We start from the raw sequence: 16,339 nt of genomic DNA, 5'->3' as shown, positions 1-16,339 counted from the left end.
TTATATGGTTGAATCACTTGATATGTTTTTCATACTAACTTTATACAGTAACTTTTTTCCTTTGATGTGTATTTTGAATTATTTAATTAGCTCATTGTTTAAATTTTGCTCATTGTTTAGATTTTATATGACGATTTTCAACTTCGGTGCATTTTATTCATTGTAGTCTTTATTGAAATGTTAAACATAATATATTTAAACATGTCGACAACTAATAATACAGTAAACCTGATGCTTATATATGAAATGCGATGCACGGGTCAGGTCTAGTGTGACTAAAGATTAATAATGGAAATATGAAATAACAAAGTAGTCGAATTTTTATTTTTATTGGATAGATAATTGCAATTATTATAAATGTTGAAATTCAGTTTTATGGATTATTACTAATAACATACCATTTTTTCCTCTCTTATACGGTCATCATTATCTAGATCAATATAAAAAATAAAAGAAAAAGAAAGAAGAAGATCAAATTGTCACAATGTTCAATTGTACCGAAACGTTTTTTGAGGTTATTGTTTTCATTCTTTATCAATGTGCCAATTTTGAATTTCCATATTTGACTTGACTTTGAACTTTTATACCTTATACTAAAAAACAGAAGATGCAGAACGAGAAAATTTAATTGATGGCCATTGTGTATGAGGTATGTACCTGCTGGGATCCAAGACCCTTTCAAAATTAAAATTATTAATAAACAATTAGTACAGTATATATGAATATAAATACAGAAAATATTAAAATAATGAAATAAATTCCCAAATTTATTTATGAAAAAATAAAAACAAAAGTTGGGTGACATATACCTAAATCAGTAGAATAAAGATGACAAAATAAATAAAAAGATGATTAAAAAAGATCCTCAAAAAATAATGATGTTATTCCTACATTCTCGAATAAAGTCGTTGTTTGTCACTACAGCACTTCAACAACCAACGACACATATCAGAAAAATAATTTATCCATGTTGATCCTCTATTTGTTTCTTTGCTCGATTCTTCGTTAAATCTGCAGCATGTAAATGTACATGAACTGATTCATTATTGACACCTTGTAATGGCTTTGATCGAGATAATATTTTAATCGAGCTAGTAACATTGGAATCACTCTTTCGTCATCCACACATAACATCATTTTTTGTATGACTTAAATCAACGCAAACCGAGGAGTTAAACCGCCTACTTTATTACGAACCCTAGATTGAGATAAGACAAACTTCAAAGATTTTCAAACTATCATTCTCTTTAAACCCAATGAGCTTTGATGTGACTCCCTCACCTGGTGGAATTTGTTATGCAACACGTGAACCACCAGTCCTAGAATCTTTATGTATAATGACCTCACCAATATTAATAAATTTAATTGCAATTACCTCCTACTTTTTTCCTTTCGTATCTACCCGTCTTTTTTCGCTCCTGGAATTTTGGTTGAGATTTACCATCTAACTGCTTCCTCCTATTATGTCTTTTGAGCATGATCCAGAGAACAAAATCCGTTGGAATGTCTTCGTGACTGGTATGTGAAATTTCCTCATGAACCAATGAGATCTTCACTGTATGATTCAGGGTCAACCGGTTGTTGCAATTCCGAAATAAAGATTGTATACAAACTTGCATCTCTTGCGGCATACTCCATCTCTTTAGGCGAAAAAAACCAGGACCTTGTCAAAAAGCTTGATGTCTAGACAAGTTTCAGCCTTGCCGCCATATTTCCCACAGATAATAAAAGGCAAAATATATATATAATGCTTCGCATTCATGATTAAGAAAAAAACTTAAAGCACTCAAATGAACTTTGAAATGAGTTTCTTGTACAAATCTATTTCCGCATAAATACGGACAAATCAAGTAATAGATTTTCTTTATAAAATAAACAAACTCGAAAAAGTTTGCAAAGACAACAAACCAAGACATCTAACTATGTTGACACCTGTTGGCCATCACCTATCAACTCTAACACTAAAAAAATATTATTAAGGGTAAAAATAAAGATACAAACGATCTTGGAGGGACAGTAGCAAAGGGATAAAATCAATGGAACTTAGCATCTACCTAATTAAAATCTTGACAAGAAAACACAAAGGGATAAAATTTACCACTCAAAAAATATCACAGAAGAAACAAGTGAAACAACAAGGAAGAGAACCCTTCGAAATGATCAATAACAACATCAACAAAATCTGAATTCAGAAAAACATAATATATTTCTAATAAAAGAATCTAAAATACACATCGAAGTATAATTCATCCAAATTATATAATTTTTTGGGTTAATAGTCCTTTACCCCTGTAATATAGGCCATTTCAGGTTTTACCCACGTAAAGTTTTTTGTTGAGATACTCTCCTTAAAAAATATATTAATTATGCAGTTCGCGTGCCACATCATTTTTGCACAATCATATGGGTCAGGGGCTATTTAGGAGAATCTTTATTTTATAAGAACGGAATCTAAACAAAATTTTTTACAGGGAAAAACCGAAAATCGTCTATATTACAGAGGGGTAATATATTATTAACCCTAATTTTTTGAAGACCAACAGAAACATTTTTTTTCAATACACTATTAGCCCTATCTGAAAATATGAGAAATATAAAAGTGTGTGTTTTTTGTTAGGTGCTAGAGAACAATTGATGCGTTGTGTGTTAATGTTCAATACACATAGAGTTAAGTGCATGTATAAATTGTCTCAAGTTATAGTATAAGGAGATTGTATGCACAAGATTGTATGTATAAATTGAAGTCATCGGGAACTGGGCTCTTGTCTCCATTACAACTCCATACCGTTTCTTTGATCTCCTTCTCATCAAACTACTATCTACAACGTAGATCTGACAAGCATAGTTGTTGAAATGTAAGTCCCTCCAATCTTGGCCTAGATTCATCTGTATCTGTGAATATGCTTTTGAAATGCCTCTTGATTTCAGCAACTCCTTCTATCCAAGAATCACGTTTTTAGAGCTATTATTTGATTTTTCCTTTTCCTAACTTGCAAACATGCATGAAAAAATCTTGGCGCATTAGGGTTTTGTTATTTCGCTATATAAGCTTAACGGTTGTAGTTTAAGAGACAACTTTTATTCATTCAATAATATTTTAGAGATAAGGTCCTGAGGAATTTGTTGCTAGCAATGGATATATCATAAGAAAAATCTAGAGATAAGGTGATGAAATTCTAGTTTACAGGCCTAGAAAAATCTAGAGATCTTAAAATTTCCCTAGTTATGTATTCATCAGTGTTGTTTCTTGGAAGTTCCATAAATGTACATTTCTTGAAAATTTCATATTATTCTTCAACGTTCTCCTCGGATTGGAAGAGACTCAAACCTTGAGTCAAAGTTCTCTTCATCTTTAAAATGAAATCAAAATTTTGCATGAGCAAGTTTGCGAGAGAATTGAGAAGCAAAATTTAATGTGTAAGACTTGCTGGACAAACATCTAGTGACAAACATTCAAAGTATAGACTTGGTATGAGTACACTTGTAAAAGGAACAATTTCCTAATAAACCAAATGTCAAATTATCCTCACGGTCCTACAAATTAATAGCACAAGATATGCATAGTTGCTAAAGAGATATATATACTGGAGCATGATTAAATCACCAACTAATTAGAACACAATTAAAACTTGATGCAACTGCAGTTCAAGCCACTCCTCTCAAACTCAACCCCGTCTTTTTTTTTTTTGGTATCTGGGGTTTGAACCTCAGACCTTGCATATATTATGTATTGTCTCTGTCAACTGAGCTAAGCTTATGAGGGCAAACTCAAACCCCATCTGATACAAGATAAAAGCATCAACCATACTGAAAATTTCAACAAAAAGGCTCGTCTCCTCTTTCAACTTTGGATTGATTGACAAATTAAAATCCACTTTGCATTGATTGACATATTAAAATCCATCATCCTCATGCATTGAAGATATTCCACCAATTTGAAAAATAGAGATTCTTATTTCTTCCTTCCCCGCATATAAACCATGACCAGAACAATAGCTTTATCTTCTCTATGACCTCCAAAATGTTGGCAACTTCATTTTCTCTCTATTTGGGATAGGCGCGCTATTGATGAGTGCTAGAATAAGCCGAAGGAGACGAATGTCATAAACCACCTCATATGGACAATTGTTTTTCAAATACTTTTTTTTTATCAATATATTATTTTTTCAATGAGCAAAAAGCATGATTGACCCTATTGGTCAATACTCAGCCTCATCAACTTCATATACTTAAGCTAATCAAAATGAAGTTCAATCAAGTTCAGGGATGCTCTGAAGTGCAGGTCTCCAAGATCTCTGAAGTGATTCGTAGCCATTACTATGGTTCATCAATTGGGCCAAAACTTGTTCCACTCTCAACTCCCTTATGTCCACTTTGCTCAACAACTCTTCTAATTGCTTCTTTGAGATTTTTATCTTCACCTCAGTAGTTGTTTTGGCAGCAGCACCGTTGCTTTTTCCCGCAGAGTTACCCTCGAATGCTGAAAAATCCCATTCATCATCATCGTCCTTGGTCAAGTACTTTGTTGATGATTGGTGCTTCAAGCAGTTTCCCATTTTTGGTTTTGCAATTGAGTGTTGTTTTTCTACTAAAAAGAAATTTTTTAGTGCTGTTTTGCTTATGTACAGAGAGATTGAGAGAGAGAGAGAAAGAGATTTGTTTTAAAGATTGGAGAGGGTTGAGTGATATATAGGAGAGAAAAAATGAAGATACATGGAATGGAGAATAAGTCAATGCTTCATTGCTAGAAATAATGGTAGCTGTTTTTTGGTTTTTGTCTAGTGATAATGATAGTCATATCATTTTAGTCCAAACACTTTAGATAAACTCTAGTGATAAACTAACGGAAAGCTAGCAGTACGTAGTGGTGTAGTATGCGTGTGGATGATGATGCACAAATTGGTCTGGTTGTATGTATACTAGTTGTTTGATGTTGACAAGCTCAAGTACGAATCGAAGACGAAGTGGCGCGCAAGAAAGGTTCAGTCAGAATTGTGCAGATTTTACATCCGGTGTCAGATTGATCAGAATTATATCTTTTCGGAAAACCTTGGACCTCACGAGCAGAACTCATCGCTTTGCCATGAAGTATGAGTTATTTTAGTCATTCGAGGTCGTTTGATGACCCGAAACCGCCTTTTAATATTTCAACATTTTCTAAATTTTTTTATTTTATTTCGTTTTGTTATTTTTCGGACCATACGAGTTTGTTATTTCTTTTAGTATTTAAATAGAACTTATGCAGCAGCCTAAGAGACAGTTTTTTATTTAAGAAAAATATTCGAGACTTTTTTCTCAATTCTGGTGGATTCCGAAAACCCTTATTTGATAGACTTGTCGCTTGCAACCTGTCTGATTATCTTTTAGGTTTAGCGCTTGCTAATTCTTGCTTCCGTTCTGCATCATTATTGAAGATGCCCAAGATAAACTTGCAACCATGGGTAACTAAATCTTCTAAGGCTATGGTTCTAAGATAAACTTCTACTTTGTTTGTTGGATAATTATTTAATTTAAAGTCTTTTATTCAATTATTTTCTGTTTGCTATTTAGTTTTATTATAGTGCGTAAGATTTGTTTCTTCTGAAGCATAACTCTAAATTAGGAACTTAGGTAGTGACATGGCCTAATACTGATATTTATATCTATCTAACCAGGAAGTAATTAGATGAGGGAACCTTTAGGAACACTAGGAAGTCATACCTTTGGAAATTTAGGAACTCTAATTTAAGTATATGTTTCAATTACCTCTGAGCGAGTAAGACCCCACACTAATAATCCTTACGAAGGTGGCGGATCCTATAGAATTGATAACCCTATACAGTAGCGCGCATATAACCTTAGTGTGATCAACAGGTACAACTCGACAGGCGAAGGGATAGTCCTACATCTCTGAGAGAGTAAAACTCCGCATGTAAGTATCACTGTATGACCAGCAGTTGCAATTTGACACCTGATTAGGTTATCACGTCCCAACAAACTCATCACTTAAATAGCCTACTTAGTTGACTTGACTTTTATTTAATTCCAACAAATAAATAGAGAGGAATCGCCGCTAACATTCTGCAATAAAACAGGTAAATTTTGCTCTGTTGCAAACAAATTAAATTGCAAAACTCTAAACCATTATCTCTTTATTTATTTTATTGTTCCCAAATAAGTAACGCGGATACGATATTCTACTGATCACTTATTACTTTGTAAATGATTTGGTTAAACGCAACGACAATCCTTGTGGATACGATATTCTACTGATCACTTATTACTTTGTAAATGATTTAGTACATTTTCCTAATCCGTTCATCACATAACCAAAAATAACATATGATGCTCTGTCATTATCCAGCCAATTTGTGAGGTTATCTTTGAGATTTTAATTCATGTTTTTACAATTGCAATTCACTTCTTGCTCGACCAAAAAGAAAGCTACCCATTTTTGGGTTCATTTGGTAATGCTTGTAATTTGTGTAGAATGATATATTGATATAATTAATTGGTGCATGGCAATTACTTCTAAAATGAACTTGAGTAGAACGATATATTGAATTTGTGAAAGTAGATAATTACAATAATTTCTTTATGTTTGATATGGCTTACAAGCTTCTAAAGCTACCTCTGATTTTGCCGATGACAACTGTAAGTGTTGAACGTGTTTTTTCAAATATAAAATATGTAAGGAGTCAATTATGTATTAAGATTAGTAATCAGTGGTTAAATGACCGTACTGTAACTTTTATAGAAAGAAATGTTCATAAAAAAATAATATTGATGTTATTTTAAATCATTTTCAACGAATCGAATATGTATTATTTATTTTTTATAAATTTAGTTGTTGCAACTATATTTAGCATAACTTTTTTTAGTAAATTTAGCATAATTCATTTCAGCAAAAGTAATGTAAACTTTTATTTGCTTGTTGGTGAGCGGTGGTGATATTGATCTCCACGTCCATAAATTTATAGTACTATAACTACAACAAGAATATGTGCTCCCTAATCATCATCACCTAATTATGTATTGACCTTACCATTCTTATTTTCAAAGCTTATAAACTAGGTAGACATCCTTCTGAAAATTGTGGATGATTTGTGTGGTGTTAACTGGTCTTTAAATGATTGGGTAGCTAGTAACGCAAAATGAAGATGGTAACTAGTGGCTTTCCTTGACCACAATATGTAGTAGTAATGGATGGCTAGAGTGTGTTCTTTTCGTTTTTAAGTTAGAAGTGGACAGGGACGTCATTGAAGGGGTGCATTTTGATTGGGACGGTTTAGAGAATGGATTGATTATTGTTCTTAAATTAATATCAAAAGTCTTATTTAAACGGTCTTTAAAGTCCCTTCAAAATATAGTAATTAATAAAACAAGTATTTTTTTTGTCTTTATTTTTTTTATTTAATTTTTTTATCATTAACATTATTAAAAATGATCGTTCTTAAAAGTGGTGGGTGAGTCCAAGTTGGCTCCTTCACCCAAGCAGACAAACTCAACATGCATTCCTAATTTGCTCTTGTCAAAGCAGTCCCTACTAGTTGCCACACTACAAAGTTTACACTACCATCCAAAATTATCATGTAGATTTGCTTTAAAGCATATAATTATGTTCACAATTTTTTCCTCTAGTCAAAGAATGAAATTCGGAATGTGTTCACCAATCACCACCAATAATTTTTATTATTTTTGAAGGATCACACCAATATATGTAATTGGGGACAACTCTAACTCCTCTTTATATGTGAATTCAATGAAAATTCTAGGCTCATGTTTATGTGACATATTATGTGGCATCTATAACTTTATTATGTGGCACTATTGACTATTTGTTTTGAGAGGACCACTCTATTGACTATTGATGGCATCTATCACTATTATATTCACTATATATGAAAATGTTGGGATATCTTTTTTTTAAGGGCTCATGTTTATCTCTTATTCATTATGTTTTGGCTAGCTCTTATTAGATTTGTTTAATTTTGACCATTATCTTAACAACTGTGCCCTCAATATGATTGGACAGTTACCTAATCTTATGATACTCCTTCCGTTTTAAAATACATATCGTATTTTTATACTATATATTATTTATATAATTTTGAGCATATTTTTAATTAATATATAAATACACATGTTAATATATAATAAGTTGTTTGATTTGTCTCAATAAATATTTATAAAATATTAAAATTTTACAATTTTTTACCATCAATATTTAAAGATATTAACAGACAAAGTTGTATATTGGCATGTGTGATGTGGTTGACTACGACATGTATTTGAGAATTGTTATTGACATATATGATAGGGCTGAAAAAGATATGTAAAAGACGAAAATGCTCATGCGACAATTAAATATCGAAGTTTGATACCGACTGCAGTTAACTACCAAAGTTAACTTCGGCACTTAAATGCTGAAGAACTCATAATTTTTTTTTCCAAGATTCTCTTTCAATTCCACACTTCGAAATATTAAAAACTTACCGCTGCACAGTAATGAACAACTTTGACTTTCTCAAGTTCAACATTCTCAGGATGACGCCACAACATGGCCAGCACAAGATTGTAAACATTAGGGATAGGCTTATATTTATCATTGAAATACATATTCAAAAAATCTATAAAAAAAACATATACAGTAGAAACTCTTTAAATTAATCCTCGGTAAATTAATAAACTCTCTAAAATAATGAATTTGTCCGGTCCCGACTTGGGCCAGTGTAAAAAATTGAATAATTCGATAAAATAATAAGATAATAATTTTTTGGAAGATCCCTTTATAATTTTCGGTCCCAAGAAAATCATAAATTAATAATTCATAGAAACTGAAAAAAAATATATTACACTTTGTTGAAATATGATTCATTGTATCTCTTGCCTTCTGCAAAATTAATTCTCCTGTGATATTCACACGTTCTTGATGCTGTAGAAACCACTCATAAACAACCTTCTCCATGTCAGGATATTTTGCTGGTTTGTGTCTTTTGATCTCCGCTCTTCCCTTTTCTATTTCAGCAGAGAGATAGTCATTTGACCGCTTAAGTGTGTTTGTTATTGTTCCTTGACTAACTTTCAACTGAAATTTTCCCTCAAGCCATCTCTGCAAGTCTTGTGTGCTTGCAGGATTATCTCTCTTGTACTCGCACAACTCCCTACGTATTTGATCTGACATAGTTGATTTTGCAACACCTTTTAGATGAGAAGCCATCTCGTGAGTGAGATATGATTTGAATACTTTTAACACATTCATGTAATTTATATATGCCAAACTTGCTTAAGAATACATTGAACATTCCACTTGTTTACATTTACTATACACTTCAAAAGTCAAAAGTCATATTTCCAATGGATATGAATACAATATTTATTAATTTACATTGAGTCCCAAGATCTGGTGCAATGTAATTCTAAGGGACATAGACTAATTTGCCTTTTTGTTTGGTATGTACAGTATAATTACTTAAAAACTCTTTAAATTAATAATTATTAATTTATCGATAAATTAATAACTCTCTAAATTAATAAATTTCTCCGGTCCCGACATTATTAATTTATAGAGTTTCTAAATGTTACTCCATCCGTCCCAAATTGTATGTCACTTTGGAAAAAAAATTTGTTCCAAATTGTACGTCGCTTTACAATACCGATGAATCATTAATGTTACTTTTCCTATTATATCCTTCACTATTTATTGCCTTCCCTACTTCCAAGTTATTCATTTATCTTTCTCATATCATTTATTAAGGACAATTTTGTAAAACAACTCATAATATCTCTTTCCCACACAAAATTAATTACATTTCTTAATACGTGTGAAATGCCCAAAATATCATACAATTTGGGACGGAGGGAGTATTTACTAGCCGTATATTAAGCAAGTCCAATTAAGTCACAATTGATATATATTAATTAAGTTAAATTACCTGCTCAGCAAAGGAAGTTGGTTCGGTGACTTGGAGTTTTTGAAGAAGATCATGCTAAGTAGCCATGTTAGGTTTATTTGGTAAATTTTTAATATTTTCAAGTGTGGAATTGAAAGAGAATCTTGAAGAAAAAAATTATGAGTTCTTCGGCAGTTAACTGCTGCCAATTTTAAATTTCGGTAGTTAACTGTCGCAGAGGCATTTTCGTCTTTTACATGTGTTTTTTAACCCTATCATATGTGTCAACGGCAATCTCCCACGTATTTTAAAATGGAAGGAGTAATAAATAGGATAACTTTCTGGTTACCATCAATTTGCTAAGGAGCAATGACACTCTTTCCAAGTTATAAGTTTGGGAGTTTATACGTTGAAAGAAAAATTTAAGTTCATTTTTTTTGAAGAAAAATTTAAGTTCATTAAAAGCAATCTGAAAAATTGGCATCACAAGCTTACTAAAAATATTGGAAGTTAGATTCTTCAGTGAAAGAACGCATTTTTGCATTAAACATTAAATTTAAAGAAGGAAGATATCAATCAAGACATGGATGAGGTGGAGGTGCTTCACTCCCTATCTGTATATTTACACTCTTTGGCAAGAATTAATTCTAGTATGCAGTGGTAGAATTCAAGATTGTGCTGGTTGAAAGAGGGTGATGCTAATATAATTCTTTTTTCATGTTGTGTTATGTTTTAAACGTCGGTCAAATGCAATTAACTCTATAACTGTTAACGGTCTTCAAGTGGAAGGGCTGTCTAATGTTCGAGAAGTGGTATTTAATCACTTTGAATCTCATTTTTAGTAAGTTAATTTTGAGCGCCCAAGGGTGGATAACCTTGCTTTCAAATCTTTGACTATGCCTCAAGACGATGATCTCATAAAACCATCTAGCCTAGAAGAGGTGAAACAAGTTATATGGGATTGTTGACAATTACAAAAGTCCAGGTCCTAATGGTGTTAATTTTGGCTTTATTAAAGAGTTTTGGAGGGAATTAAAAGAGGATGTGATGTGCTTCATTACAGGTTTTCTGCGCAATGGTAAATTAGTAGTAGGATCATATCAATAGTACTTTTATTGCCCTTATTCCTAAGGTGGATAGTCCACAAAGATTATATGATTTTCGACCGATTTCCTTAGTTGGGTGTCTGTAAAAGGTTTTGTCTAAAGTTATAGCTAATCGTTTCAAAGTAGTGATCGATTTGGTTATTTCTGAGGAGCAATCATTATTCATCTAGGGTCGTCAAATTCTTAACGAGTTGGTGGACGAAGCACGAAAGTTAGAAAAAGAACTAATTATTTTAAAGTTGATTTTGAGAAGGCTTTTGACTTAGCGGATTAAATTTTTTGGATGTTGTTTTGTCTAAAATGAATTTTTCAACATTATGAAGTGGATTAAGGAGTGTATTAGTGCCGCTATAACTTCTATTCTTTTCAATGGCAGCCCGACATCATATATAGTTCTCTTTTCAACGAGGACTGCGTCAAGGGGATCCACTGTCACCTTTCCTTTTTTTAATTGTGGCAGAAAGTCTGAACGTTATGATGTAAGCCATTGTAGTCGAAGGCCTATTTTTTGGGTATAAGGTTAGCGCACATGATAATGGAGTTATGATATCCCATCTTCAATTTGCAGACAACCTTTGTTGATAGGTGAGAAAAGTTGGGCAAACATAAGATCTCTAAAAGTTGTTCTAATTCTATTTAAGGTGAACTCATTTTGGATTTCTTGTTGTGTATGCTTCCATTTGTTATGTTAAAAGAAGGGATCTTTGGAGTATTTTTCTAGCTATTCAGTTGAATGTAAGAATTTCCTAGAGTTTTATGGGAGATTTTAATTAACACAATTATGTGGAAACATGAGCATGGAAGATTTTAAGAACTAGACAAATCAATAATTGTTAGATATGTGCACTTGTATTCGATGTTCAACTCTTTTGAAGGCAAGATCAGACCACTTCCCAATTTCGCTAGAATTTAAATTAGGAGCTCATAGTTTCAATTCTCAGTTTAAATTTATGAAAATGTGGAGCCTTCATAATGATTGTAAAAACATAATTTCTTCAATTTGAAATGCAAACATTGTTGAAATCCTATGTACATTCGAAACAAGAAGCTTCAATTGTTGAAAGTTAACTTAATTAAAGCTTGGAATAAAGATGTGTTTGGCAATGTACATATAGGGTAAATGAAGCTGAATCATAGTTGTAAGATATATATAGAGTAGCAAATTCAAGATAACGGTCATAATGATATTCTTTTGCAGCAATTTAGACCAATAGTAATGGAAAATTTTAAATTCAAAATAATCTCTAATATTATTATTGTTGATAGACTTGCGCAAATAATTTCTATGCTGATTATAAAGGAGAAGAGAGGTTTCATTCATGGAAGGAACATAAAAGATTGTATCCTATTGACTTCTTAAGGAATCAATTGTCTTGATAAGAAAGCATTTGGTGGCAATTTGGCCTTTAATGTAGATGTTAGCCAAGCTTTTAATTTAATTTTAGAAAAAACAATTTCAGATTTTTCTTTCAAAAAATTACTTTCAGATTTTTTTTCGAAAATTTATTTTCTGATTTTTTTACGGAAACTTACTTTTTAATTTTAAATTTATTTCCAGATTTTTTAATTTCAAAAATTAATTTTCAGAAATTTTAAATTGTTTTTATTTTTATTTTTTGTTCAGTGAAATGAGACGTCAGCACCACGTGGCAAAAGTTGCACAATCATCAACTGCGACGTCGACAAAAATTCAAGGACTTTATTAAAAGATAGAAAATTTTGCAAGGACCTTTTTAATGAATAAGACTTACAAGACAACATCTTAAGTTACAAACATTCATAGTAAAGACTTGGTATGAGTATACACTTGTAAAAGGAACAATTTCCTAATAAACCAAATGTAAAATTATCCTCACGGTCCTACAAATTAATAGCACACTAGCACAAGATATGCATAGTTGCTAAAGAGAGATATAAACTAGAGCATGATCAAATCATCAAATCCTGCAACACTTGATGCAACTGCAGTTCAAGACACTCCTTTTAAATTCAACACCATTTGATACAAGATAAAAGCACCAACCATGCCAAAAATTCCAACAAATCCACCAATTTGAAAAAATAGAGATTCTTATTTCTTCCTTCTCCACAAATAAACCATGACCACCACAATAGCTTTATCTGGTTTACGACCATCGATATGTTGGCAATTTCCTTTTCACTCGATTTGGCATAGGCGTGTTATTGATGAGTACTAGAATAAGCCGAATGTCACGAATGTCATAAACCACCTCAAATGGACAGTATTTTTTTCAAATACCCCATCTTGAATCATGAATATATTTTTTTTTCAAAGAGCAAAAAGCAAGATTGACCCAACTGGTCAATACTAATCTTCATCAACTTCAATCAACTTCAGGGATGCTTTGAAGTGCAGGTCTCCAAGATCTTTGAAGTGATTGGTAGCCATTACTATGGTTCATCAATTGGGCTAAAACTTGCTCCACTCTCAACTCCCTTATGTCAACTTTGCTCAACAACTCTTCTAACTGCTTCTTCGTAATCTTTATCTTCACCTCGGTTGTCGTTTTGGCAGCGGCACCATTGCTTTTGGACGTGTAATCGCCTTCGGATGCTTGGAAATCCCACTCATCGTCATCGGTCGCATATTTGATTGATGATTGATTCTTCAAGCAGTTTCCCATTTTTGGTCTTGCAATTATATTTAAACCTGTTTAATTGAGTGTGTTTTTTTGCCTAAAAAGAAAAAATTGAGTGCTGTTTTGCTTATGTAGAGAGATTAAGAGAGAGAGAGAGAGAGAGTGATTTCTTTTAAAGATTGGAGAGAGTTGGGTGATATATAGGAGAGAAAAAATGAAGATGCATGGAATGGAGAATAAGTCAATACTTCATTTATTTGGAGGTAAGGTGGTTGTTTCCTTTATTTAATTTCTTGAAAATTAGTGGGAGAGTGGAGCCCATGCTAAAAATGGTAGCTGTTTTTTGGTTTTTGTCTGATGATAATGATGGTCATATCATTTTAGTCCAAACACTTTGAATGAACTCTAGTGATAAACTCACCACGGAAAGGTGTAGTAATAGTAGTGTAGTATGCGTGTGGATGATGCACAAATTGGTGTGTTAGTTTGTATACTAGTTTGTACAAAATTGTGCCATCAAAAGTTATGAAACACAGACACTTTTGAGATAACGCGTGTCTGTGTGTCAGACACGTGTGTGTCCGACACCGACGCATATATTACACTGAATTATGTGATTTTTTTAAAAAAATTTAATTGTATCGATGTCGTATCCGGTATCCGTGTCCATATTCGTGCTTCGTATTCAAAACCAATTGCAGAATTCAATACTAATTTTTCTCATATTATGTTTAATGACTTCTTTGAAATTCAATCAAGATATAAGCAAAGTTTCGTAAAAGAAAATAATCTAGTTAGAATTTGAGTTCGGATTCATCCTAATGTCTTAAAAAATAATCTAGTTAATATATGAGTTCGGATTCATCCTAATATGTCTTTAATTGAAATTTATTACAAAAAAAAATGGTTAACTCTGAGGTTTAGTTGTGTAAAACACTTTACACTGCTAGAAAAATCAATTTTAGAGGGGTAGAAATCCGTCAATAAAAAATGGTTAAAAAAAAATGTCATATGTAGTACTACTCCTCCCTCCGGTCTTCATTGTAAACAATTTTTCTAGTTTAGATTTATTAAATATAAATGTTATCTATAATTAATATTAATACATGAAGGCCGAAGAGAGTACACATTTTCCACATATAGCATGAGCTTTTAATTTGACATTTTGCTGTCTTTTTTTTTTGGAATTTATAATCTATCTCTATGGAATTAATATTTTAACAAAAGACATTTTGCTGTCGGTACTCAACTCTTCAAGAGTTTTTAGTGGAAACAGTGTCAAATGGTTACGTTACGTGTGTGAAAAGGGTCTAATTAAGAATCTCAAGACATGAAATAGATCCATTCGTGTGAACAACATCGAAAGGGATCTTTGAGTGAAGATACTATTTGGCCATTAGTCATTCACAGTCACGTGCACATATCTCACCCAAAAATAATTTCCTTATCTTTATATAAGATGCACAAACACTAGAACATATGAGACTTAGTAACACTTGAAAAATGTAAGTAAATATAAAAAAAACTGTTACTATTTAGATTTAGTATTAATATTTGATAAATATTTGGTAAAGGCCATGTTACCAAATAATTTCAGTAACACTTGAGAGTTTTATTTATAACACTTCAAAAGTTACATATTCAGTAGCTAATTTGTAGTCAATCTACAGCCAACAGTTTTAGGTGTAACTAGACTCTTCTTTATAGATTATTGTTCAATATATTTTGATTACAATCAACTCAAGCAAATTGAAAAATAAACTATTCTAAAATATCATGTATCATTGATCAATGTGACATACATGGATTTTTTTTTATAAGAAAGTCAACAGTTGAACAAAAAATCAAAGTACAGTTTGAAAGTTTTCTTTGTAAACTACACTTGACATAGCTATCTTCCCCTTCATCATCAAAAATCAATATCTTCAATTTCCTTGATGTAACTCTTGACAATGCAACATATAACTGTCCATGTGAAAAAATTGGTTGAGGGAAATACAGACCTTTGGTTGTCATGGATGTGCTTAAAAAGAGTTCAAGATATCAAATGTTCTCAACTGAAATTTTGTATGCAGGTGCACTAACTTGAGACAATGGCCAAACCGACCAAATGGTATCACCAATTTATAGGAACGGCATAAGGTTGTTAGTTGGCGTGAACATAACATGCAGAAACAGAAGAAAAAAGAAAGAAAAAAAAACCAAGGTAAAATTTATTGATGATGAAAAGAACAAATACATTATATATCTCTTCAAAAAACAATTACATTGTGTATCATTGAAAATATAAAATGCGTAGCTAAAACCCTATATTTAAGTAAATCAAACAAGTTTAATTCAAATGACACATCCTATGTCAACTACGGTAGTGTTAACCCCTCAACTATAAGGGCAAACTAGTCCTCCTATGTCAATATAGTTCCAAACAAGAAATTTATCCGATAAAACAACAAACGAGTATCAATTTGTTGTGTATTGGGATATCCATTCTTGAATCGTCACCGATTATAAATCATATAAATCATGCATACGGCATCCAATCAATTTTTGGGATATCTCATTAATGGGTTATGTAAAAAGCAAAAACCTGCTTCTTCAAAAAAAACAAAAAAAAAAACTTAGCAACTCAAATTAGAACATAAAAACACGAGATATATAGCACTGCAAGGTAACAAGGTAACAAATTTGTCCAAAGGTGTGACATCTACTACTGTTAATATTACAATTTTTTTGGTCTATACACAAATGAGATAAAAATTTG

At 32.0% G+C, this 16,339-nt stretch overlaps 2 protein-coding genes across 2 annotated transcripts; both read right to left on the bottom strand.

Annotated features, from left to right (window-relative positions):
* Positions 1 to 3,428: 3,428 nt before the first annotated feature.
* LOC11428258 (uncharacterized) lies at positions 3,429 to 4,884 on the bottom strand. Its single transcript, XM_003600035.4, has one exon. It carries the CDS (start codon positions 4,554 to 4,556, stop codon positions 4,251 to 4,253), a length of 306 nt encoding a protein of 101 aa, XP_003600083.1. The 5' UTR covers positions 4,557 to 4,884; the 3' UTR covers positions 3,429 to 4,250.
* Positions 4,885 to 12,657: 7,773 nt separating this feature from the next.
* On the bottom strand, positions 12,658 to 13,853 carry LOC11443525 (uncharacterized). Its single transcript, XM_003600033.4, has one exon. It carries the CDS (start codon positions 13,621 to 13,623, stop codon positions 13,324 to 13,326), a length of 300 nt encoding a protein of 99 aa, XP_003600081.1. The 5' UTR covers positions 13,624 to 13,853; the 3' UTR covers positions 12,658 to 13,323.
* Positions 13,854 to 16,339: the final 2,486 nt, after the last annotated feature.

This window comes from Medicago truncatula, chromosome 3 (genome assembly GCF_003473485.1).
Source record: "Medicago truncatula cultivar Jemalong A17 chromosome 3, MtrunA17r5.0-ANR, whole genome shotgun sequence".
Lineage (NCBI taxonomy): Eukaryota > Viridiplantae > Streptophyta > Magnoliopsida > Fabales > Fabaceae > Medicago > Medicago truncatula.
The sequence above is the reverse complement of the archived record's forward strand: the minus strand, read 5'-3'. Positions and strand labels throughout refer to the sequence as shown.